This window comes from Muscardinus avellanarius (assembly GCF_963383645.1).
Source record: "Muscardinus avellanarius genome assembly, chromosome: 2".
Taxonomy (NCBI): Eukaryota; Metazoa; Chordata; class Mammalia; order Rodentia; family Gliridae; genus Muscardinus; species Muscardinus avellanarius.
In genome coordinates this window covers 190,849,278-190,875,058 of record NC_137787.1, presented here as the reverse complement: position 1 = coordinate 190,875,058, position 25,781 = coordinate 190,849,278, and the positions used below count along the sequence as shown (strand labels likewise).

General features: G+C 44.6%; 1 protein-coding gene across 2 annotated transcripts in view; it reads right to left on the bottom strand.

Moving 5' to 3' along the window:
- Window positions 1–25,781, bottom strand: part of CLYBL (citramalyl-CoA lyase) — a gene marked incomplete at both ends in the record, with an annotated part of 220,324 nt that overhangs the window by 6,837 nt on the left and 187,706 nt on the right. The window contains 5 exons of one of the 2 annotated variants that reach the window (XM_080690335.1): window positions 11,128–11,252; window positions 16,401–16,568; window positions 17,877–17,970; window positions 19,612–19,713; window positions 24,859–25,047. In XM_080690335.1, coding sequence (XP_080546461.1) covers window positions 11,128–11,252; window positions 16,401–16,568; window positions 17,877–17,970; window positions 19,612–19,713; window positions 24,859–25,047 — 678 coding nt within the window. The remainder of the gene's footprint in view (window positions 1–11,127; window positions 11,253–16,400; window positions 16,569–17,876; window positions 17,971–19,611; window positions 19,714–24,858; window positions 25,048–25,781) is intronic. The other variant, XM_080690336.1, reaches the window with a different exon arrangement.

Genomic DNA, 25,781 nt, shown 5'->3' with positions numbered 1-25,781 from the left:
GCCCTGGTGGCCTGATGGCGGGAAAGACATTTCTAGACTGGATTACAGCTTTACAAGCCCGCGCGCATACTCAAAAGCAAGGGCTGGAAGAGCGTTCGCAGGCGCCCTGACCTGGACAGGTGGGGCTTCCTTGGGGGTTAGCTGCCATGGGAAGGGTGAGTGGCAGCTGCCCGGGGCAACGGGCAGAAGAGGAAGGAGGAGGCCAGGGTTCATGAAGTCTGCATGGGGCCAAGCTGGCAATGGAGAGGCCCATGACCTGAGAACCTGGAATCACTCTTGTCCCCAGCAGAAGCGGTCCAGTTCCTGTCTTACCCCCTCTCCTTTAGCTGCAGGCGTCCTCCTGTGCCCTTGGTCTTTCCCGGGTCTAGTGACATACACCGGCCAGTTGGCTAATAGTTGTTGAGCCTCTGATGGGACACAGTGGCTGACATCAAAAACTATAGCATTGGGCCGAGTCAGGTTCCCTCGTGCGAAGGACTTAACAGTTCAAGCCACCGAGCATCGCGTCTGTGATGCCCAAGGGCCAGGGACCTGACGGAGGGGCAGCCGTCGCAGTGAAAGGCGCATGGCCAGGAAGGGCTTTGAGGAACCCTTCTCTAACCTTCGAAGGTTCAGGAGGTCGGGGATGGGCCAGGGAGTGACTCTGTGGAGAGCCCTGCCTGAGGCCCTGGGTTCCATCCCAGCACCGGAAAAGGAAGAAAAAAGAGGAGGAAGAGGAAAAAAAAAAAAAAGGAAGAGCAGGAAGAGGTGGTCAGATATGCCAAATGAAATGTCTACACAGAACAAGGAGGAGGAGGAGGAAGGCGACTAGGGATGCCCGAGTGGGTGCAAGCCAGGGATGGTGGCGCACGCTTGTAATCCCCGCGTTTGGGAGGCTGAGACAGGAGGATCCCAGTTTGAGGACAGCCTCAGCTACTTAGTGAAGCCCTTTGCAACTCAGTGAGACCCTGTTTCAAAATAAAGAATCAAAAATAGGGCTGGGGGTGAGCCGGGCATGGTGGCGCACACTTGTAATCCCAGCATTGGGAGGCTGAGACAGGAGGATCGTGGTTCACGGACAGCCTCAGCAACCTAGTGAGACCATGTTTCAAAGTAAAAAAAATAAATAAATAAAACAGGGCTAAGGGCATAATCAGAGGTTCAGTCCCCAGTACCACACAAAAAAATAACAATAATAAATAAAAGCTCTTACTATAATTATGATGGCATCAGAAATAGAATTCACTAATACAATATATGAATGAGAAGCCAGGCATGGTGGCACATGCCTGTAATCCCAGGACTTGGGAGGCTGAGACAGAAGGCTCGCAGGTTCACAGCCGGCCTCAGCTACTTAGTGAGGCCCTCAAAATTTAGTGAGACCCTGTTTCAAAATAAAGAATAAAAAAAAAAAAAATAGGGCAGGGAGTGTACCTCAGAGGTAGAATGCCCCTGGGTTCCATCCCCAGTACCGGGGAAAAAAAAAAAAAAAAAAAAAAAATATATATATATATATATATATATATATATATATATATATATGACATTACAAATCTTAAAAAGAATTCAAACCATTTGTTAAAAGATTTAAGAAAGGGGCATTCGATCCTTGTATCATCCGCTTCTGAACGTCTATAACCCTTTGTTTCCTGGTTACGCATCTTTAAAAACTGTCACGTAAACAGCAAAAGAGTAGGAAAATACAGAATGTTTCTTTTTAGCGCTCCAAATGGTAGTGATAATTTGATGGCTATTGTAATGCTATTTCGAATTAAAATTCAGCAGCCACTTACTCCTATCGCCAGATAATTTACAGATGCTAATGCATCTCTACGTGAAACTTGTACAAGTTCAGTGGAAGTCACGCAGCCGGACGAAGATTCACATTGTGCTAATCTGTCTTTAGTAGTACGGCTAGAATTCAGACGACATCCTGCTTTTAAATGGCTGACGGGGGCCTTTGCGTGGTTGTAAGAAGGTGATAGGTGGAACACCTGGGGCAGAGCTGTGCACCTGTCCAGGAAGACAGTGCCTTACTGGGCACTCCAGCACCGTGTGTGCCGGGGCTCACAGGTGGGGAGTGGGATCCAGCGGCCCAGCATTTGGGATACTTTCGAAGTTTGAGGCCAGAGCCCTGGACTTTCCCCTGTAGCTCTCTGGCTTTCAGAACTCAGCAGACCAGTTCTATGTGCAGGACCTGGCCATCCTGAGAGGGTTCCGGGGACCACAGCTCCATGCAGCCCTCTGGGACTTTCTGCTGAACCCAAGCAGGATGCTCTCCAGGGTGCGCACATGCTGGGCTGGGATTCTGGAGTGTGGGATTTAGCCTTGCTTTTCTGGGTTTTCCGCTTAGGGGTCGTGGACTGATGGTCGTGGATTCCTGAACTGGAATCTAGTGATGTCTGCTCCTGCTGGGGGAGCCATCACCAGGGCAGGCAGCTTGCTGGCCTTGATTTCTTCATCTGTGCAATGGGATGAGATTTCCCTGCAGGCTCATCAGGAGTAAGGGTCCCAGCATCTCAGGGAATGGGAACTGTCACTGCTGCCACCGTTGCTGGGATATGGTACCCAGACCCTGACTGTCATGACTCTCCAGGACCAGGACCGCTGCCTCACTGGCTTCTGCTACCCACGTGGCTGCTGGCACTGCTCCTGTTACTGTTAGCCAGACAGCACTTAATTCCATTTATCCTGGCCTGATCCAGTGAAAAGCATAACACTGGAATTATAACAGGGATTGATTTCAGAGGAGCTTTAAGAATCTGAGAAGCCAGGCTTGGTGGCGCACACTTGTAATCCCAGCATTTGGAAGGCTGAGACAGAGGACCAATGTTCGTGGACAGCCTCAGCTACTTAGTGAGACCCTTTGCAACTCAGTGAGATCCTGTTTCAAAATGAAGAATAAAAAATAGGGCTGGGGGTGTAGCTGGGAGGTAGAATGACCCTGAGTTTCATCCCCAGTACCGCAAAAACAAAAACACAGAAAAACAAAAAACTGAGAAATGCTGCAGGGCGTAGTGGTGCATGCCTGGAATCCCAGTATTTGGGAGGCTGAGACAGGATTGCAGTTTAGCAAGACCCTGAGCAACTTATGAAGACCCTATTTCAAAATAAAAAATAAAAAGGGCTGGGGTAGCCGGGCGTGGTGGCGCACGCTTGTAATCCCCGTGCTTGGGAGGCAGAGACAGGAGGATCGCGCAGGTTCGAAGCCAGCCCCGCACGCTGGCTTAGGAGACCCTGTTTCCAAATAAAAATGCAAAAATAGGTCTGGGAGTGTAGCCCGGAGGTAGAAGGGCTTCCAGGAACCCCAGTACCACCAAAAAAAAAAAAATAATAAAAAGGGCTGGGGTATAGTTGGAAGTATGATGCCCTGGTCTCAATCCCAGGTGAGAGGAGAGAGGAGAGAGGACTCGGAAGCCAGTTAGTTCCACAGTATGTACTAAATGTGTCTGTGCACCTATTTCGGTCCAAGATGCTGCAAAGAGGGTTGGTGATAAAGCAGAGAATTCTTTATTTCTCTAGGGCAGTGGTGAGAAATTGCCCTTTTCTTCCCTCTTCCATTGAGACTCACTAACTTAAAGTGGAAAATAATAGAGGATTCAAGAAATGCTTGAATAAATATATATATATATAGTGTGGGGAGTGGGAATGGAACCCGGGGGCATTTGACTTCCAAGCTACACCCCCTGCCCCCTATTTTTATTCATTTTGAAACAGGCTTTCACTTAGTTGCAGAGGGCCTCACTAAGTAGCTGAGGCTGGCTTCGAACCTATGCAATCCTCTTGTCTCAGCCTCCCAAGTACTGGGATTCCAAGTGGGTGCCACCACGCCTGGCTTTAATTTATATTTTTAATAAAATCCAATTTTATTTACCTGCTTTTAAGATCAAAAGGAATGACAGAATTCCTTAATAAATGCCCCCAAATTAAAAGAATGCCCCAAATTTCTCTATTATAATCAGGAAAATGATAATGATGGTAGGGTTTGGAGATGGAGAAAGAAAGACGTGTGGAGAAAAAGAATTCAGGGAAAAGAGGAGGGAGGAAAAGGAAGATCTGCATAGAAATATATCCACAGGGCCAGACAGCCTGGCGGGAAGAAGCGCGGGAGGAGAGCGCGCACCGGTGCCGAGATGGAGGCGGCTGATCCATGCTCTCCTAGAGCGTGGGTCTCCCTTAAAGACCTGAAAGCCGGGACGGGGGGGTTGTGCAGCCGCAGGTGGGGCGGAGGACAGACTGGGGTCTGCAGCTTTGAGTGACATAACACAGGGCTCGGCCACGGGCGCCTCATTCGCCCTAGGCTGTCCAGTCTTGCCTGGCGCTGTCACGGAGCGGTGTAGGTGCTGAGTCCCGGGAGCCAGGCAGGGCCCAGGAGGAGGGGCTAGCCATGTGCCGAACCCGCCCTCTGCTCTGTTCTTCCTCAGGAGTTTCTGCTCACACTCTAACACACATATACATGTATATATGTGTGCACGTATACATATACACACAGATATAAATATATTCAAACATATGCTCATATGTATACATACACACACTATCTACCCCCACACACACACCTGAGGAGCTGCCCGCACTCACATCTTGGCTATAATGCAGTACTTTTCAGGCCCCATCTCTCCGGAGGCGCTAGCATCTGCGCCCTCTGGACCCCAGCCGACACCTCTGTTCTGACCACTTCCCCTCTTAACAGGCCGAGCCCTGAGCGCTTGGCACAGCCCTGTCCCCCTCCCTGAGCGGCCTGGGGCCGAACCCTCACTGGGATCCCCTCATAAATGGAAGGGATTTCACTAGAAGACTTCTCTGAGAGTTTAATCCCACTAAAATGAATGCTATGCTTTTTAATCAAAATTGAGAGGGGAGAGAAAAAATTCCTGAAAATGATCAACCAGAAGGGAAAATCATTTTGATGGAAATATCTTTATGAATGTGTTATAAATTAAAGATAGAGCCAACAATTTAAGAAGTATCAGGCTGAGCCTACAAAACAAATCTTCTCGAGTACTGTGAACCAGCTGTTTGCCACTAAAAAGAAAAAGAGAGAGATACCAGATCCGATCCGCACTACAATTCCACTGCCTTGCTTTAAATATCGGAAACTTTGCAATTTGGGGTTAATCAGACCTGCCCTAAAGTCATCCTCGGCAGACTCTTGGCTTTTTTTAAGAATTAGACTTTTATTTTTTTGCGGTATTGTGGGGATGGAACCCAGGGACATTGTACCTCTGAGCTATACCTCCTGTGCTATTTTTTATTCTTTATTTTGAAACAGGGTCTCACTGAGTTGCGGAGGGCCTCACTAAATAGCTGAGGCTGTCTGCGAACCGCGATCCTCCTGTCTCAGCCTCCCGAATGCTGGGATGACAAGCGTGCGCCACCACGCCTGGCAGAGTTGGACTTTTTTAAAGTCCAAATTATGGCATATATATAGTTCTGAACACTTTAAATGAACAAGGCTGTAGAGGGGGGAAAGCACTGAGTAAGAATCGCAAAGAGTAGATTTCTGTGCCTTCAGCTCCCATTCCCCCAGAAGTCGCTGGGTTCCGATTTGTGCGCCCTGGCCCCCAAATAAAGGGGGCCAGGCTGTGGACCGTGGGTGGGTGGGCCCGGGAGGGCACGCTGTGGCCTGTTTGTGGAATCAACCCTTTGCCGACAAAGACAACAACCGCGTCTTTGGATGGTTCATTTGAGCCCCGTGAAAGGGCGGCTGTGGGATTTCTGGCACTAGAATAAGCGGTAACAATATTTTTGGCTGGAGAGACTTCTCCCAAGTTCTCTGAGGGAGCCTTCGAGAGGGCCATCTGGACCAAACAGGATTTCTTTTGTAAAGCCTTGCATTTGGAAACGTAAATGAAAGGTGTGTGTGCTGCAATCAGACACTTATGAAAAGAGTCAGCTTTCCATATTTGGGGAGAGAGAGAGAGGAGTTATTACGATTCGCTATTTACGAGAGAAAAGACTTCCATGAGAAGAAAAAACAGAAACCCTCTTTACTTTGTTTTCTTCCGTTCCTGGAGCGATGGGTTCCTAATTTCTATGAAGTGGCCGACTGTGAAATTTGAAGGTTTCGTTGTGTGCGATATTTACAGGGGTCCTGTCAGGTAGTGACCTTGGTTCTGACCTTCATCACTGTGAATTGAATCTCGATTTTAAAGATGAGTATTCTCCCTTGGTCTCGAGCCAGCTCGCGGAGCTTATGACACACGAACACTATTGACAGACGCAATCTTTCCAGACCCAAGTAGAGCACTGGCGGCAAAGATAAGAATAAAAGAATAAAAGAAAGTCGGAGGCTGCGGATCCGGATCCGGACAGCCCGGCCTCGGGCCTCCGGGAAGGCCGCCGCACTTTTGCTTTTGGTTGTTAAGAAGTGGGGAATTCTTATATTCACACTTCCTGCGATTGGTGGTGATTTTTCAAAGAAACTGTCTCCTGTAACTGCCATTTTTGCCTAACAAGGGATGAATAAGAAAAGGGGAAAAAATCTAGTACCAAGTTGATAACGTAGCCATGAAAAAATGCACAGTATGGAACATGCTCGAATGCATATGTATTGCTTAATATGTATATGTATTAATTTCTACATAAATTATAGTTTCTATTGCTAGCAATATTAACCACTTGCTGGAGATGTTTTTATTTTAATTATCCACTTTTCATGCTGTATAAAATTCTTAGTTGATTAAAAACTGTTAAAATCATATTTTAGTAAATCAAGATAAAATCCATTTCCGAATGGAGACTTTTCAAATATTATTTGGATTACCATTATTATGGGGAAAATGACATGAAAATGGAATTAGCTTTTAAGAAAATCCTTTATAAACTTATATCACATGGAAATGATTTATTCTGGGTTGGGTAAAGTATTTTACCAACTAATTCGCAGCTAAAATAATTAACGACATGCAGATTGTATCCTAAAATATATTTTTTTCTGAAAGGACAGAATAAAAAATCAGTTTGATTAACTTTGGTGATGGATACCTCATGTCAGCTAAGTTAAAAATATTTTGGTTTTGGGGAATTAAAATGGGAGAATAGATTACATAGGAGTGTTTTTTGTTTTTTGTTTTTGTTTTTTGTTTTTGGTTATTTTGTAGTGTTAGGGATTGAACCCAGGGATGCCGTACCCCTGAACTACACTCCAAGCCCTTTTATTTATTTTTTTTAAAACATGGTCTCAATAACTCTTGAGTGTCTCACTAAATTGCTGAGGCTGGCCTCGAACCTACTAGTCTCCTGTCTTAGCCTCCCAAATCCTGGGATTATAGGCATATGCCACTGCACTGGGCTAAGAAAGTTCATTTTTTTCTGAAGGATTTAAGAAGAGAAGATGACCTACAGTGCCAGGCAAAATTCTTTAGCCAAAAATACCCTTGAGTTTCCTGAAATAACAAAGACACGAGTATCATGACCTGATGCCCAGTAATAAATTATACGAACTGATTATCATTTTTTAAAAATGTAAGGCACTTTTTACACAACACTAGGCTAAGGGCATCAAACTGTATTTCCACAGAACTGTAACTGAAATAAGGGAATCAGCATTTGGGAGGCTGAGACGGGAGGATCGCGGTTCTCCGACAGTCTCAGCTACTTAGTGAGACCCTCCACAATTTAGTTAAGAGACCCTGTTTCAAAATAAAGAATAAAAAATAGAGCAGGAAGTGTAGCTTGGAGGTCGAATGCCCCTGGGTTCCATCCTCAGACCCACACACACAAAAAAATAAAATAAAATAAAAAATAAATGAGCGAAGCAAAATTCTGTGAGCTCAAAGACTGAAACCCAATAACTTATCTGCTCATGATCTACGTATTCTCACGAATTTTGTCATTTGGAGAGGACAGGAAGAGAAAGCAGGACTCTGATCATTGAGTAACAATTTCGATTGTTATTCTTATGACTCTAGAACTCACAAATGATCCAGCATTACCGGTGACCTTGAACCCTGCATGCCTTTGGTCTGCCTCATTATCACAATATTTAAGATGGGAGCGGGCTAGAGCAAACCCACACCATCTTACCTTCTGGGATTACTTCTAGTTCCAAACATTACTTGAATGAAATTTTCATCAGAGAAGAGGGAAAAAAAAAAGTCTTTGAGAAATTTATGAGCACCTTACTGAGACACACCCCCTCCGTTTCCCATCTTTGAGAGTCAGCTGTGCTTGGCACAAAATCTCCGAAGGTCCATATCGCCAGGAGGGATCCACATTTGAAATAAGTCAGCCTCGGTATTTGTGGGCGGCGACACTTCCTACAGCCGCCGAGCAACCTATTTATGTGAAATCTTTGCCAACAGAACCCACACTATTTAAACCCCAAGAACCTCTCAAGACACAAGTCGCCTACCTGCAGTCCCCATTTTTTTGACCAGCCAGTGTATAGGGAAAGTGAAAGAAATATGCCAACTGGATAAAGTACCCCTATGTCCCTACTGGAAGCCCCATTACTGGAATCATTGAAACCTTGCTGGACAAAGCAACCGAGTGTTTGCTGGAGGAAACAGCCCTCCGCCAACGGGGCAGGAGAGAAAGGACCTAATGGGAGTCTGTCCTCTGATCCAATTTCTATGGTTCTGTGAAAAGCCGTCCTGCCACACTGTTGTGAAAGCTTATGCCCTGACCGGAGGACATTTCTTATTTAAAAAACAAAACGGCTCAGAATAACGCTTAAATTACCATCCTCCAAAGACACGGCTGACCCGTGTCTCAGTTTTCTCTGAGATCAACATTTTTAAGATATAATGGGAAAGGGTCATTTCCCTTATTCGAGAACTTCCATGCCAGGAAAAGACTATTTTCTGGTTTGGCTTGTGTTTGCTGACTGGTGACGTGTAGGGTGACTTCTCTCATCCCCTCCAGTTTGCAATGCCTGTGAACATGGAACCGGGTGTGGGTGGGTGGGTCATGGAGACAGTGCTAACCCACCCCAGAACTCTGCTCTACCTGGCTCTTTTTTTTTTTTTTTTCTTCTGAGGTATTGAATTGAATCTGGGGCACTCTACCTCTGAGCCGCACCCCCAGTCCTATTTCTTCCTTTTGAAATGGGGTCTTGCTAACTTGCTGAGGCTGGCCTCGAACCTGCAATCCTCCTGTCTTAACCTCCCAAGTACTAGAATCAAAGGCATATGCCATCACCCTGGTTTTCTGCCTGTCTTAATGGAACACCGATGGCCTCAGTTTACTATTTTAGTAGGAATTGCTCATCATGTACCCACCCTTAGCTGGCGTAAGGAAGCAGAGGAAATGAGCCTTTAGTTTGTGTGTGTGCTCTGCGTGTAGGAAGGTCTGTGGCAGAGGGGAGTGGATGGGCTCTGTATGTCTGAACCAAAGATTCCATGGCTCTTCTGTTTAGATACATGTTTATGTTTATTTATAGGGGCATCTTGATTCGGGCTTAAGATATATATATATGAATATATGAGGGAGAGAGAGAGAGAGAGAGAGAGAGAGAGAGAGAGAGAGAGAGAGAGAGAACGAACCTAATGCCACCTTTAAAATATGTTTCTAAGCATGCAGGGCACAACCTGTGATCCCAGTACTTGGCAAACTGAGACAGAAGGATCACAGGCTTGAGAACAGCTTCGACAACACAGAAAGGTTCTCGTCAACCTAGTGAGACCCTGTTTCAAAATTAAAAAAATTAAATAAGGCTCAGCAGTAGAATACTTCTGGGTTCCATCTCCAGTACCACAAAAATTAAAAAGCAAGTTTTTTCTACAAACTGCATTATTTTTCTGATGGCCACTATGCATGTGAAGGGAACGGGTGCTATTGATCAGGAAACTGCTGCATGAATTGGACGTTCCGTGTAATATAGTCTGCCTTTCGATGTTAAGTGACAATTCACGCAAAGACGAACCTGTGTGTGTGCGCGTGTGCGCATGCGGTCAGGGTTGAAGGCAGACATCCACGGGGAACGGCCCATTTAATATTGTTATCCACTTTTGCGAGTCCTGGGATTATCAGGTGTTCTTGTTGCCAGTTAAAGCACAAGAGACACTTCTCACGTGAATATCACAGGTTCATCACTGAAAACCAGGGGTTTTTTTTCCTTCCTTTTTTTTCTTTCTGGCAAGGGCGACGGTTTAACATTTAGAACCTTCCTAATTCTTCCGTGTTCTCTGTCTCCAGAGTAATCTCGCAGGGAGGGCATCAAAACTTCATTCCTTGGGAAAGTCACGAGGCCCGCTGGGGAGAGCACCTCTAGCACAGATTTACAGGCAACTTTGCTTCCTAGCCTCTTAAAAAGAGGCAAACGGTATTACTGCAAATAACCTTTAAGATAATTAGCTGACAGAGCTGCAGATAGCATAAAATCTTCCTTCAGGCGACACCTAATTTAAGTGTTACTGGCACAAAGTGGAGACAGATTGTGTATTACCACTGCAATATTTACATAGCGGAAACCCACAGAGCAGGAAACTCTAGGCTCAACCATGCACTAAATTAGGAACAACCGACTCCAGCGTTAATTTGCTCCCATTCTCGCCAAATCTCAGGTTTAGAAATTGGTACAAACACATAGACAACCTCCCACTCTTAAATGGCTAAACCGGAGGAGAGTTTTGTACGCCCCCCTCCCTCCAAAATTATACTGACTTGAAATTTATTTCTTTCCTCCACAAGCACCACTTGGACAAACTGTGTTTATTTCATTACAGCTCGCTCTCACTTTGATCTAAAATTATTTTCACGTCGACGCTGCATTGAAGTGTATGGAAGAGAAACTAAGACGGACTTTTCTTTGCCCTAAGGCTGCCAGTGTGTGTTATGAAAAGAAGAAATGAAGAAAGAAAACCTGAAATATTTAGGGGCAAGGAAGGGAAAAAACGTACCTGCAGGGGTGTTCTTACTGATGAATCTTGACTCGACCACACCTGTCACCCACCCCAACCGCCAAATACTAGCCTTCTTAAGGCCATCCAAATTCATTCTTCCTTCCTTCCTTCCTTCCTTCCTTCCTTCCTTCCTTTCCTTTTTCTTTCTCTCTCTTTCTTTCGTCTCTCACTTTCTTTTCTTTCCTTCCTTTCTCTTCCTCTCCCTCTCTCCCTCTCCCTCTCTCTCTCCCTCTCTCTCTCCCTCTCTGCCCCACAGGGTTTTAAACTCCAGTTTCCCCCAAGGAGTTAGCAAAACATTTACCTTTCCTAATTCCTGGTGCTCTTTAAAGGCAGCAATGAGTTCTTTAGCCCACTGGATTTTTTCCGAGGAAGGGGTGAACTGCTCCTGGACCACGGCGACCTGGTTCGGGTGGATCACCTGCTTACCTACAAGGAGATGAATAATGCCGGAACCACACAGGATCGACAGATGTTCAAACAAAGTGTGTCCCCGCGAGAGCTTCCTGAGCCCCGCACAGACTGCTAAACAACTAATTTAGAACTTTTTTGAAGAAAAAAACAAAACCGGCAATCAGGCAGGCTTTCCCAGAATACCACATAGTAACAAATACAACAATAGGGGTCATTGTGTTTCCGATCCTATAGAAACGCCACCTCCAAGCACATAATCTCCCACTTTCAGTTACAGGTGGGCTGCGCGCGCCGCGGCTGAATAACTGCTTTGCCTGGCACTTTAAGGACAAGGCCTGGGAGGACAGTGATGATTTTGAGAAAAGCAGATTGAAATTAAATGGGAATTTTCTCACATTTTATAAGTTGCCTTTTGCTTATTTTGAAGGATTATGCTGCCTTCCACACTTTCTTGGAGAAGTGATATGTCCGTATTCATAAAGCTTACAGAAGCAGACGTTATGGCTGTATTAATATCAAACGCGGTCTTGCAATGATATATTTAATTTTCTTTAAGATGAACATATTTCATTTCTAATCCCTAGTGGGAAATTGAGTTTCAGCGTAAATAGTATTATCCCGGATAGGAAAATAGAAGGCAGTTTAGAACACCGTGGACTCTAGATTATTCTATTTAAGCTGTTGAAATAAAAAACAATTTTAGAAAATTTCTTTATCCCCAAAACATATCCAGATTTCCACTTTTTGCTTAAGAACAAAAAATGGCTCTTTCCCCCTTTATAGGCCCTGACACACCCTAGAAGAAATCATCTCTGTGGAAATGTCTTCAAAATTATTTACAGTTCTTTTTGAAGTTTAAGGATTTTAAATAAAATGGCTTTTTTTTAAGTTTAAGAATTTTAAAGGCAAACAACATACAAATCCAGAGTCAAAGGATTCTTTGAAATCATTCTGTTTTAAAAAAAAAATTAACAACTAGGGAAGTGTGGAATCTAATCAGGTCATTAATAAAATGTGGCATAATTTAATGTTATAATAATAACGAGATTATATTTTATTTATAATTGGACCATATTATATTACATGATAAAGTTATAGAAAAAATTTCTTTTTTCAAAATGAATGTAACCTTAATGGTCATTTGTTCTGCTAAATAAATATATTTATCGGTATAGTAATTTGCTTTGCTTTTGAAATAGTGGCCTTAACATTTAGCCAGTATAAATTCTGTCCTGAATATTTTACAAATTGCCAATTCCTGTTACTATCATTACTCTGTCAAATAGAAAAAGGGGCGATGTAAAAAAAAATTTTGTGTGTATTTTGTGAAAAGGAGTTTGAGCATATGAGCAAAACAATCTCTCTCGTTTACCATAGCAAAATTAAAACCTTCTTATGTTACTATTTCATTCTTGTCAGTGTACCCTAGAACATTAAAAACCTGTGTAAAGAAGATGCTTTGAATTATCTGAAGAGTACTCTCTGGAAACAATTAGCATGAATGGTGACAAACCGGAGCTCGTTTCAAGAATAGGGGCCGAGATTCTATTTAAATAATCTAATCATCATTACAATAATATCATAAAAGGATGGTCATCCTGATAGTCATTTCCTACGAATTATTATCCTGAATTTCATAATTTATGTACATAATTTACATTGATGTATAAAGAGCCATATTTTCTGGGAACTTCTCGGTAGGGGCGCTATAATTTGGGGGCGCAAACATAACCTATGGAAAATCCTGAGACAGCATCAATGGCTGCCAGGAACCTATATTTTGGTAATGGGGCTAATTTTCAGATACGGGTTAGGTTTCAGAAGTTTATGTCCATTTGTATGTGAACCTATGGTCGCATCATATATATCCCAACAACCGTACCGCAGGCTCAAATGCCATGTGAGAACGAAGCAAATATTTTATCCAGAAGAGTCGCTATTGACAGGTTACGGAGAGAGTGCAAAATTGGGCGACATTAAAATTTATGACCATGAAATTCTTTTTTTGCAGTACCACTTGATATATCTTGCTTTAAGTCAATACCCGTCAAGTCTTTAGGTAACTGTGTGATGGTGTTATTTTTGCTTTCCACAAAGACTGCAGCAAAGAAGAAAACCTATAGTGCTTCATTCATCGTTACCATCTTCCTGCTCAGCATGGAATCTGGGGGTAGCTGGAGTGACGAGGTCAGCTGGTAAAGTGTCATTCCAAGATTTCATTCGGGCGTCTGTATTTTTTAAGAAAACCCTAAAGCTAATGGCTATTTAGACAGTCGAGGCATTGATTTAAAATCAATCACCACGGATCGTGACCCTGTGAAACACTGACCTCTTCTAAAAGAAACCGTAGCCACCGCTTTGGTATATGACTAACTTCTTAAAAAGCCACAGAAAATCCTTAGCGCCCAGACCCGGTCTCTCCTTGTCAGTGTTTGGATAACACAGTTCTTCCACTGTCCGTGAAGCCTTCCTTCCACCTGCTGTGGACAGGTACGTCCTTCCTCTTCCCCCTCCCTTCCTTTCCTCCCTTCTTGTGTGAGGCCCAAGCTATGGCAATTCAATGCCAAACAATTAGCACAACAGATCATGACTGGTCTAGAATACTCAGTAAAACCATTTTTGAAAATACTACATATAGAGCCGGGCGTGGTTATACGCGCCTCTACTCAATCTCAGTATTGGGGAGGCCAAGACAGGAGAACAGCAGACTGGAAGCCAGCCTCAGCAACTTAGCAGGACCCTCCTTCCTTCCATCCTGTGTGTGTGTGTGTGTGTGTGTGTGTGTGTTACAGGGGACTGAACCCAGGGATAGTCTCTCTGAACTACACCTTCAGCCCTATTTAATTTAATTAATTTAGAAACAGGGTCTCACTAAATTGCTGAAGTCCTCTCTAAGTCGCTGAGGCTGGCCTCGAACCTGCAATCCTTCTGACTCAACCTCCCAAGTACTAGGATTACAGGCCTATGCCACCTTGCCTGGCTGTGAGACCCTGTTTCTAAAATAAGAAATTAAAAAAGGGCTGAGGGTGTAGCTCCGAGGTAGAATAATGCCCTTACCTATATTCAATCGCTGGTACCGGATGACGATGATGACGTTGTTAATAATAATAGTAGTAGCAGCCTCATATCTTTTAATTCCCTTTCATTAGATTGTAGAAATATAATTGGGATAACAAAGACCTTTGCTTTAAAAAAATTGCAAAGTGGCTCTGGAGACCTGGCTCCCTCGAATGGACAGTGGGCTCTGAGCCCTGGCTTTCTCCCCGTCCTGTTCCGTTTTTCTGTGCTTTACACTCCCTGTGGTGGAGACACAACTGTGCCAGGTCCGTAAGGCCCTCGTGCTGAGCTGGGCACAGTCTGGAGGTTGAAACCGGGTTTGAAAGCGCCTGTCTTCTGTGATCAAATCATGGACCAAGTTAATTTGGTTCCGTGCTCGAGAGGAACCGACCTGCTCTTTAGAGCTCTGAGGCAAGCATCGCCCAGAGGAAGCAGAGGAAAACCAGGTCATACAGAAGGCTGGTGGCAGAGACCAGGGCGTCTCTATTTTATTGAATCAGTTTCCATTTCAGAGCAACATCTGGCGGCCTGGCAGCCGAGGCCACACATGTGAGGCCAACATCAGGGTCTATTAGATACATTTCAGGGAGTTTTTCTCCAACTTCTCCATTTGGGCCACGTCCTAAAACACTCTTTGAAAAAGGCAGGGACAGGCGTGGTTCCCGGACCCCGGTCTTTCTCAATTACTATTAAACGTGGGGAGGATTTGCCTAATAATAAGTCCAGATAATTGAAAAATACTTTTCTACAAGGGATCACTTTTTTTTTTTTTTTTTTTTTTTTTTTGCAGTACTGGTGATGAAAACCAGGGGCATTCTATCTGCGAGCTACATCCCCAGCCCTATATTTTATTCTTTATTTTGAAACAGGGTCTCACTGAGTTGCAAAGGGCCTCACTAAGTAGCTGAGGCTGGCCATGAACCTGCGGATCACATTTTTTAAAAAATTAAAATAGCCAGGGGTTCATGTTTATCTTAGCTCTTATTTAAGGGGTAAGAGCGGGAGCAGTTTTAGTAAAAACAAAAACTGTCTGAGCTTTATTAATTCTAGCATAACTATAATATTGCTTTTTAAGCCTTTCAGTTTCATTTTGGGTTAAAGAGTAAGCCACTAAGACACCTTTTCCATTTGAGGGTGTTTCATCAGAAGTTTCTTTCAGTAACCCCATACAAGTCCAAGATATTTATAACAGGGATAGAAAGATGCTGGCTTCCTTTCCTTATTACTCGGGTTGGTTTCTAGTGTTAGTATTCCTGGAATTCTCAACACTGAAACAGATAAGGATAAAAGAGCGTATGGGTTTTTTTTTTCTTCGCATGGTTGCCTATGTGCGTATATGTGTGTGGGTGTGTGTACATGTGTGTGCACACACCCATTGTGTACGTGTGTGTATAGGATCCTATTGCGTTTCCTAGAAAAATAGGTTTCTGTTGCAAAAACACAATCTTGGGTTGCTCCCAGGCTCGTGGGGATGGGAGCGATGAGGCACACCAATTGTCAGATGCCCACCTGAGCCCCAGACGGGGGTGTGAGGGACCCGCTGATCCTAGAGGTGGCCGACGCCTGCAGGTGCCGCCAGGTGCAGACACTTACTGGGAGGTGGGAGGGGAGGGGAGGACACGAGGTGGCAGAGGAACAAAAAACTAGTTCTGGGGAAAAAGCAAATCACAGGAGACACAACTGACTTTTTTTTTCCCCCAGGAGGAAATGGATATTTTGACCATTTTAGGAAAAATTTCTTGTACCCATCAATGCAAATTCCTCTAACAATTTACTCAAAAACACTCCTGTAATAGCCTCACCCTTCCTCAGAGAAGCCAGAACTGCAATTAAATATTTAAAGAGAACGGGGAGAGGGGAATGGTAGCAAATATAATAAGAAAATAAAGTGCATGGTTTGCTTTTTGGTTCGCAGAGGCAAAGGCGAACAGGGCGGTCTGTCAGGGGTGGTCGCCCTGCATTCTGCCTGGCTTTTTATGTTGCCAATCGTGGACGAAGTATATGCGTTACCTGATGACAGGAGGTGCCTAATTTCTGGTTAAATTTCTATCTTTCCAGAATGCTTGCTAAGTTAGAAACTGCTTTCTAAGGTATCAGGAGTCATACCAGTGAAGCCCATGGCGGCCGCTTCTCTTGACTGTCTAAGGAGCCCGTCGGTATCCCGGAAGTCAATGTACACCAGGTCTATGGCTTGCAGGCCAAAGGCCTTGGCCACAACCACAATCTTTTGTCGGGCGTAGAGAATGTCCTGGGTTGCTTTACTGCTTGTTGCACCTGCAAACAGGACGAGGAGAGAAAAAGGAGGCTTTAGTTTTGGAAACAAAACCCAGACACTTCCAGCAAAAATTCAGTTTGCAAAGACATCTATGTCTCCCCGGGAATTGCTTCCCAGCAAAATAAGTATTCAACCCTAAAGGAAGGGAGGGGTCCCGGGAGGCAACACCACATCTCCAATGTGTCTGTTTCACCGGGGTAAGGTAGCTCTCAGTCTAATCATTTTCAGAAGCATCAAGACAAGGCCCCTCCCCTTTCGGGAGGTGGAAACTGGGGGCACCTGGAGATTCCTGATGGATTTTTCTCCTTCTCGCCATCCCTCGGAAGTGTCAGTCCAAAGACAGCATCGCCAAAGTGGTTAGGGAGCTGTGCAGGGAAGCGGCTGACTCCACACTGAGCCTGAAGGGCGAGTGCCGCCGTCTGCCCAGCCGTGCTGGGCCCCAGAGCCCCTGCATCAGCCAAGATGTGAGCCAGAAACTTTAGCTGCAGGGTTTGGATGGAAGGGTGTGTGTTTTGGGAGAAGCAAAACTTGTCACTGTGCCTTCCATAGTGGGACAAAAGTCTCCCGGAAAGGCTACTATTAAAATCAATTCCTTTCTGTCCTCCTGAAGGGAGGGGGGGTGGCCATTTATATTTGGATAGTGACACTTGCTGCTTATAGGAAAAGTCTCCGGGTCACTGGGCTGTGGTTTTGGAAGCTCTTTCTAAGGCTTGGCCCTCACAGTCCAGTTACAGACACGGAGGTCAGAAGCACAGTGCTGAGGGATGGGGAAAAATCACCGAATCCCAGAAGTGTTTCAGGAAATATTTAATGAAAAGGGTTCTGAAAGATATTTTAAGACAAATTTAAGCTGATGTTAAATAATATTTACGCGCCACTAAGGCCATTTTCAAGGTGTCTTAAATTTATTTTAGAAGGCTAGGCAGCCCTCAGACTCCTGTTAAGACAATATTTAAGCAATCATGAGGTTGTAAACATAATATACTTATTAGGAGCAAAGTAAATGCCCCGTATTCCTGAACATGCCTGGGGCTGCAACAGGCTTTTTATTAGTTATTTTATAAATGACCAGACGTAACAACGTATTGTTCCATAAACTGGGACAGCTATGAGGTGGAGACCTAAATTATAGGGGAAGTGGTGTCCATCCATTGTCCTGGGAAGCCATTGTGCTTGGTAAATAGACATTGTTATGCAAATGTCCATTGGTGAGGGGGAAAAAAAGAAAAATCACCTAGACACACACACACACACACACACACACACACACACACACACACACCACAGAGGAAAGGAGACTTTGACACCTATGCTGGCTCGAAAATCTTCTCCTCCAAAAACGACTGCGTCTAGAGAAAGCCCCACTTGAGGCCCGATCCTGAGCGCTTCTTCACACACGGCCTGGGGACGAGAGAACAGAGTCAGGTCTCACAGGCGTGCGCGCAGGACAGGGCTCTGGGTTCCCAGTCACCAAAAGACCCGGCTCCTGAGGCAGCCTGGCTAACGGCTATCCTAAGGTGCGGCCCCAACTGAACCCTTCCCAAAGGCACTCAACACTGGGATCAGTATCCTGTGGCTGTGTGCTTTGCTTAGTGGATTATATGCATAGAGCTATTACTATATATTAATACAGTTATAATGTTCATATCACAGGTCAAATGCTTTTCAGATAAACTTTGGGTTCACTCATTTTGATTCTACTCTTATTTGTATTTTTCCAATTGTTTTGTTGTTGTTGTTGTTGTTTTGCTTTTGGAGACTTAAATAATAAACACACAACCACAAGGAAAAGAAGAAAGGAATTTTAAAATTAAACTCATTGGATTATTTGCTTTAGGATCAAGTAAGTGGTCTCAGGATTAAAAACCCACGATATAAAACCTGCGACTTCAGGAAGGAAAATACAAACGCAACAAGTCACCCACGGTGTGTTAATAAAGCAACTTGGAGGTTTCCAAACCAAAGCAGAGACTGATAACATTTGTTGTAGATGTGACTGTGAATCCCAGAAGGTACAGATGTAACCTGCTAGTGTATATGTGGGTGGGGAAGAAATGAGAACCCAGTGGGGACAGAGGATTAATTTCAGGTGTTGCAAGGGCCCCTAAGTACATTACGGACTAAAATGGCAAAACAGTGCTTAAAATTAAATCGCTGTATGACATGAATCTGGCTGCATCTACGGGATGCGCTTCTGATTATATTCCGAAGGTGCGGGGGGGTGGTGGAGGAGTTTGTGGGAGCTGATCATGAGAACAGGTTTGAAACACCCCCAAACGTCTGCTCTCAGCCTCACCTGCATCACAGGTCAGGTGGAATGAGAGGCGTATTTTGGAAAACAGTTATCAAAACCCTCGAATAAAGGGGGAAAAGCAGGCTGGCTAGGAATCTGGTGAAGCAGGTCTTTTAAGGCAGCCACACAATGGCTGAAAACGCTGGGCTCGGCTCATCTTCCTGAACGTCCATTAGAGAATATTTTGTGTTCTCATGTGGCAAATTGAAATAATAGACCATAAATGATTTGTGAACATGAGCTTAACAGACAATAATAACCTTACTAGTACGCTAGATGCGATGGTAATGCTGCTACAAGGAAGCCAAGAAAAAAAAATCTCCTGCTAGAAAGGCCATTGATTAAAAAAAAAGAACAGCTCAAAGTTAATTCGTAAGGGTAACAAAACAAATCTTCTGTGTACGTTTAACCTATAAATGTCATAATCCAAATTATATAAATTATATATTGATACAGTGGTTATGTAAAGTGATCACTAGGAGAATATAAACATTGCGCAGAAATATTTAGGACTGGGAAGTTTTTCCTTTCTACTTCACCAATTTCTTTAAGATGCTGCCAATCTGGTTTTGAACTAATACAGATCACAAATGGTGCTCAAGTTTTTACTTTGCTTATAAACCTTTCTAAATATATATATATATATATGTATATATATATTTGAAGCGGCTGTTAAAAGTGAAAACCAAAATTCTCTTTAGGTGATAAACAAAACACAAACTTATGGAACCACGTTACGGTTTTCTTACCTTAAAATTGAGCAAACCCATTGCGGTTTCCACAAAGGGGATTAAATTCATTGGCTGTTCAAGTTTTCGGCCTTTTAAGTGGAGTGAAAATTTGTCTGAAAACTAAAACCAAAAGTGTCACAGGTGATTAGTGGCCCAAACACGACAAGTACAATCCCTGAAATGTAGACTTAGAAGTGGTATTTAAGTCTTTGACCTGAGGAAGTAATATCCCAGCCTCCTCTGTCCACACAAAAGAATTAAAAAAAAAAGGAGAGATAAAGAAAAAGAAAAAGAAAGGTAACAAAATTCCCACCAAACTAAATAGTAAAAACCCAAGCATTGCTTTTTTTTTTTTTTAACCCCAAAGGAGCAACTTGAGGCCTAGGCGTTAGACTAGAGGAGAGATTCCCGGGTTTAAACGCTTCCCTTGAAAACATATTAACAGGAGGCCTCTGGCCTCTCCGCACTAGATGCAAGTGGTAGCCCTTGCGACAATGCAGGGCCGCTACCTGCGATTCTGTTTTTGTGCCCGCACTGACACCGTACAGCAGTTAGCAGCTATCTACGTGGAACGTATCACTCTTTACGGCACCCTTACCCTTTGTTCCAAAGGGGTTTCTTCCTATTTTTTTTTTAGCTTACCTAGGAAGACCTTAAAAAGGAAGTTTAATTCTTTGAAGACCAAAGCTCACCAATTTTTTCCATGAGACCAGTTCACAGCTAGCTCTGCGCTGCCAGTGGGGTAGCCCAAATTCCAAAATCCATCGTCTGGAAACATACAAAAGGACCTCGCACAGATTTCCCCCCACCTCCCCCCAAAAGGGGAAAAAAACCCACAATCTAAATTGTAAATCTATTATGTCTTTCTAGATGTAATAAGATGTGGCGAGATAAAAAAAAAAAGAAACACAGGTATGATAAAGATATTTTTGTAAATAAAGATGAAAACATATATATCCATTTTAAATTTCAGGAATATTCAGCCATTAATGGATATCAAAGGAGAAGGGAATTTTAATCATCTCTCCATTCAGTCTCAGTTGGGTAAATCATATCTAAGAGATTTGCATAAATATAAACCATCAAAGACTTTTCATCTTCAAAGGGGGTTTCAAGACCCTATAAGCTTTGTACTGTAATCATCACAGGTCACCACCCTGCAGGAAGAAGGCTGCTATGGCAACATAAAAAAACTAATGCTTAAGGCTTAGCATAATATTCTGACTAATAGAAAGGAAACTCATTTTAAAAGCTGGCAGCCTATTTACCAGAAGCGGGATTAGAGGTGTTATTTCCCCTTTTAGCCGCCCCCTCCTCGCCTGCGTGCACCCCCCCAAAAATCTAATCACCGAGATCTTTAAAAAGCTTTTGAGCAATTTGCAGTAACTTTAAAATTAGGCTAAAATAAATCACAGCTTTCAGTAATGAATGATTCCCAGCGGCCCCTCCCTCAGACCCCGGCACCACCGGCCCTCGGTAACTTTCAAGGAAAAACTCCCAGCAGCCGGCCAGGGCTGTAACGTCCGGGACCAAACGTATGGAGCTCCATGCGAAGGCAAATAAAACATGATTTATGTCACAATTAAGTTCGAAAATGGGTAGTGAAATATTAGTGGGTTTGATGCCGGATAGGTAGCAAGAGATTTTCATTTCTCGTTAGAAAAAGAAAACTTGCAACAGTACTGACCCTTTTCTTCGAGGCAAAGGAGCTACGGCAAAGATCTTAACAGTTACGAGGAGGCGAGGGAAACCCTTTACGACATCCCCCCCTTCTCGGCCAGGGAAATCTCCAGCGCCTTTTGTTTTTCAGCCCACGGGGGCATTTAAAAATTAAATATGCTTAGCCCCTCCTTTCGCCCCCTCCCCCTCCCCCTTCGTTCTTAAAAAATTGCATTAAGTAGGGACACAAAAGGTAACTAGTGGAGAAGTTTCAATTAATTTTTTTCAAAAGGAGACGATTAAATGTTTCCGGCCTGGTAAAGTGTTCATTTCAGGGAGGTGGAGGGGACCGGGGAGGGGGGCAAGAAAAGAAGGGGGAAAAATTACAAAGAGATCGGGGAGGAGACGGAGTAGCAGGGCTCAGCAATCCTTTCAATTCCAGTGCACACCCAGTACTGTGTTGGAAGAATGCGCACTGTTCAGGATTTGTGGGAGAATTGTCCCCTGACAAAAGGGGCAGCGTTACGCTTGTTACAGTCCAATAAGCCGTGCCAGTCAAACAAGAACCCACACTCGCAACAAAAGGCAGGGAGAGATTCTCACACAAAGGCAGACAAGTAAGCCCATCTCTCAGTTGTGCGGCAGGCTCTGGGTTTTACGCTCCGCATAAATACAAACGGAGAGGAAAAAATAAACAGCGCCAAGGACTTCTGTTAACTACAAGTCCTATTTAAATTCCAGCGTGGTCCTAGAGTGCAAAGATTGAAACAAGGAGAACGGAGGCTGGACGGGTTCCCCCTTCTGGCATTCAAGGTAACGCCTTACAGCCGAGGCCTTCAGAGTCCATTTCCATCAACTTAAGACGTATCTGAATGGTGTCGGAGTCCCCAGTGTATTAACACACTGAGACCAGTATCTCCCAGCTTCTACGGGTGTCCACAGAGACGACTCCAGGGTAGAAAGTAAACACTGGCCCTTGAGTACAGGTCTTTAAAAAGAATCCAGCCAGAGCTGTCCAACAGAAGTAGAAAGGAATTTACAAGTATAATTTTAAATTTTCTAGGAGCGAAGTCCAAATATAAGATGAAACAGGTGAAAATAATTTTCATAGCTTCTCTCCAACCCGAGAGAGCCCCAATCTTCTCATTTCCGTGTGCAATCACTATAAAAATTATTGAGATATACCCAAGCATGACAGCACACCCTGTGATCCTAGTACTTGGGAGGCTGAGACGGGAGGATTGAAGGTTGGAGGTCAGCCTCAGCAACTTAGTGAGACCATTAAAAAAAAATGCACTGGGGTTGTGGGTAGAACACCCCTAGATTCAACCCCCAGTGTGCAAACAAATAAGCAAATAAAATAGGGTGTAGGTCAGAGGTAGAACACCCCTAAGTTCAAACCCAGTACATGCATACATACATACATAACATAACATGAATGAACAGGGCTGAGGGTGGAGCTCAGAGGTAGATTACCCCTGGGTTTGATCCCCAGTACCCAAAGAAATAAATAAAATAGGGCTGGAGGTACAGCCCAGAGGTAGAGCACTGCTGGGTTCAATCCCCCAGTACTACACACACACAACGAATTATTGAGATATTTTACATTCTTTTCCCCTTGGGGGGAGTTCCGAGTCTTCAAAATAAGCGTGTATTTGACACTCACAGCGCATGTCAATTCGTGCTGGCCGCATGGGCGGGTGGGCCCTGCAGCGGGCAGCACCCCGGCCTGTTAGATGGGTTGCACGGTTTCCTGAGGTGTGACCGCTCCTCCGCAGCCCGCCTCTGTGGCTGCACCCACACGCTTTGGGCACGAGGAGATGCAGTGTTGAATCCCCTCTGCCCGCTCACCCCACAAACACCCAGCGCGGGCACTGGCATCGTAAGATGGTATTTTCTTTAAGAGATCTACAAAAAATGGCATCCCCCAGATAAAATCTAGAAACCCCCATCCCCGACCCCATTTCACAGTGAACACAATCATAGGATAATTGGAAGTTTTCTTGAGTAATTTGACATGCCAACTGCTTTACATTGTAGGTTTTTATTGGCTGGAAAGTCTGTCATGAAACACGAACACACCTGCTGGCAATTTAAAAAGGACACACGAGGGAACTAACTGTTCAGGAAATAATATCTGGGCTAATTAAAACCACTAGTTAAAAGCTTCCTGTTTATTCCTCTAGTTGCCCTCAGGAGTGACCTTTTCCTTCCCAACTTTGGGTTCATTTTTTCATACGTGGCTAGCTAGTGTCCTCCCAGCCCATGATGAACAGCTCCTTCCTTCCTTCCTTCCTTCCTTCCTTCCTTCCTTCCTTCCTTCTTCCTTAAAATGTGTGTGTGATACTGGGGATCGAACTCAGGGGCATTCTACCTCTGAGCTACACCCCCAGCCCTATTTTATTTTTATTTTGAAATAGGGTCTTGTTGGTCGGTGGGTTGGTGAGCGTCTCACTATTGGCTGAGGTTGTCCTTGAACCTGCGATCCCCCGTCTCAGCCTGCCGAGTCCTGGGATCACAGTTGTGCGCCTCTGTGCCGGGCTGCCTGTGAGGATTTCAAACGCATCTCAGCAGGGGCCACTTCTGTCTTGGCCAGTGCCTGTGGGGCCTAGGCTGAGGCCTGTGGGGTGGAGGCAGGGTGCTCAGGCAGCTCTCAGAAACCAGGGTCTGCTTTGCAAGGCTAGCCAGGACACTGTCAGGAGCCAACCCCAAATCGATTAGGGAGCAGAAGCACTGGTCCGAAAGTGGAGTGTTTCCATAAAACACTGGGGAAAGCCACGCTCTCAGGAGGAGATCTGCAGACGAACCCACTGCCCTCAATTCTCTTCCTTCTGGTGTGTGTGGGCATGCACCTTCCTCCCTCCCTCCCTTCTCTTCTTTTCTCTTTCTTTCTTTTTATGGAGGAGTAAACCTAGGGGCATTTTATCTTCGAGCTACACCCCCAGCTCTCGTTTATTTTTATTTTGCAACAGAGTCTCACTAAGTTGATGAGAGTCTCAGTACTTGCTGAGGTTGTCCTCGAACCTGTGATCCTCCTGTCAGCCTCCCAAGTATTGGGATTATAGACACACACCACCATGCCTGGCCTGTGTGTGCATTTTCAAAACCAGCTACGTCTAAATCCTTCCTCTGCTCTTCCTCCTGCAGCCCTAGTTTTTACTCTTTATTTATTTACTTGTTTATTTATTTTTGCGGTACTGGAGATGGAACCCAGGTGCATTCTACCTCCAAGCGACACCCCTGGCCCTATTTCTTATTCTTTATTTTGAAACAGGGTCTCACTGAGTTGCAGAGGGCCTCACTAAGTAGTAGCTGAGGCTGTCCGTGAACCGCGATCCTCCTGTCTCCCCCTCCTGAATGCTGGGATGACAAGCGTGCGCACCGCGCCCGGGTTTTACTCTTTATTTTGAAACAGGGTCTCACTGAGTTGCAGAGGGCCTCACTAAGTAGCTGAGACAACTGGCAGCCTCCTGAATTCTGGGAGTACAAGCCTGCGCCACCATGCCCAGCTCCTCCTGTGCATTCCGAGAACCAAAGGTGCCCACGCCTCTCTTCTGCTAATTCTCCTTCGCTGCTCCTGAGTTCGGGCAAGCCCGGGCGACTCACCCACTGGATCTCCTCGGGACTCTCCACCTTTGGTAGCATCAGGCTGGTAGGGAGGACCCGGGATTGGAGAATGGTCTCCAGGTCGTCCTCAGCCAGACCGCTGGACACCGAGTTGATTCTCACACACTTCTCAGTTGAGCCCAGGTTGAAGTCTTCAAGGGTTTTGACTATTCTCGACCGAGCTTCCGTCTGTAAGCATGGATTAAAATATAAGTTTAGCTTATCAGTAAGGGGGACACAATTGCACGGTCTATGAGACCGTTACGTGCGCCATGATTAGATTTACAAATTTCCTGTGCACAAAATAAACGGCATTTAAAATAAGTCGTCCAATCAGATGTGAGCCACTGATGCTAAATTCACGCCAGCTTTACCACAGCCGGGACATCACCACTGCGTCTAGAGTACTTCTTCTTTTTTTTTTTTTTGTGGAACCCAGAGGCATTCTACCCCCGAGCTACACCCCCGGCCCTATTGTTTTTATTCTTTTTGAAATAGGGTCTCACTAAGTTGCAGAGGCCTCACTAAGTAGCTGAGGCTGGCTGCGAACAACGATCCTCCTGTCTCAGCCTCCCGAATGCTGGGATGACAAGCGTGCGCCACCACGCCCTGCTTACTAGAGAACTTCTAAATATTTTGTTTTCAGCCCTTTAGTGTATGTATGTATGTATGTATGTATGTATATATGTATGTATTTATTTATCTATTTTGCGGGTCTGGGGATGGAACCTGGGGGCATTCAACCTCTGAGCTGCACCCCCTGCCCTACTTTTTATTCTTAATTTTATTCACTAGGCTGCAGAGGCCTCACTAAGTAGCTGAGGCTGTCCAAGAACCAACATCCTCCGGTCTCAGCCTCCCAAATGCTGGGATTACAAGCGTGCACCACCGTGCCCAGCTCTAAATGTATTTATTTATGTTTG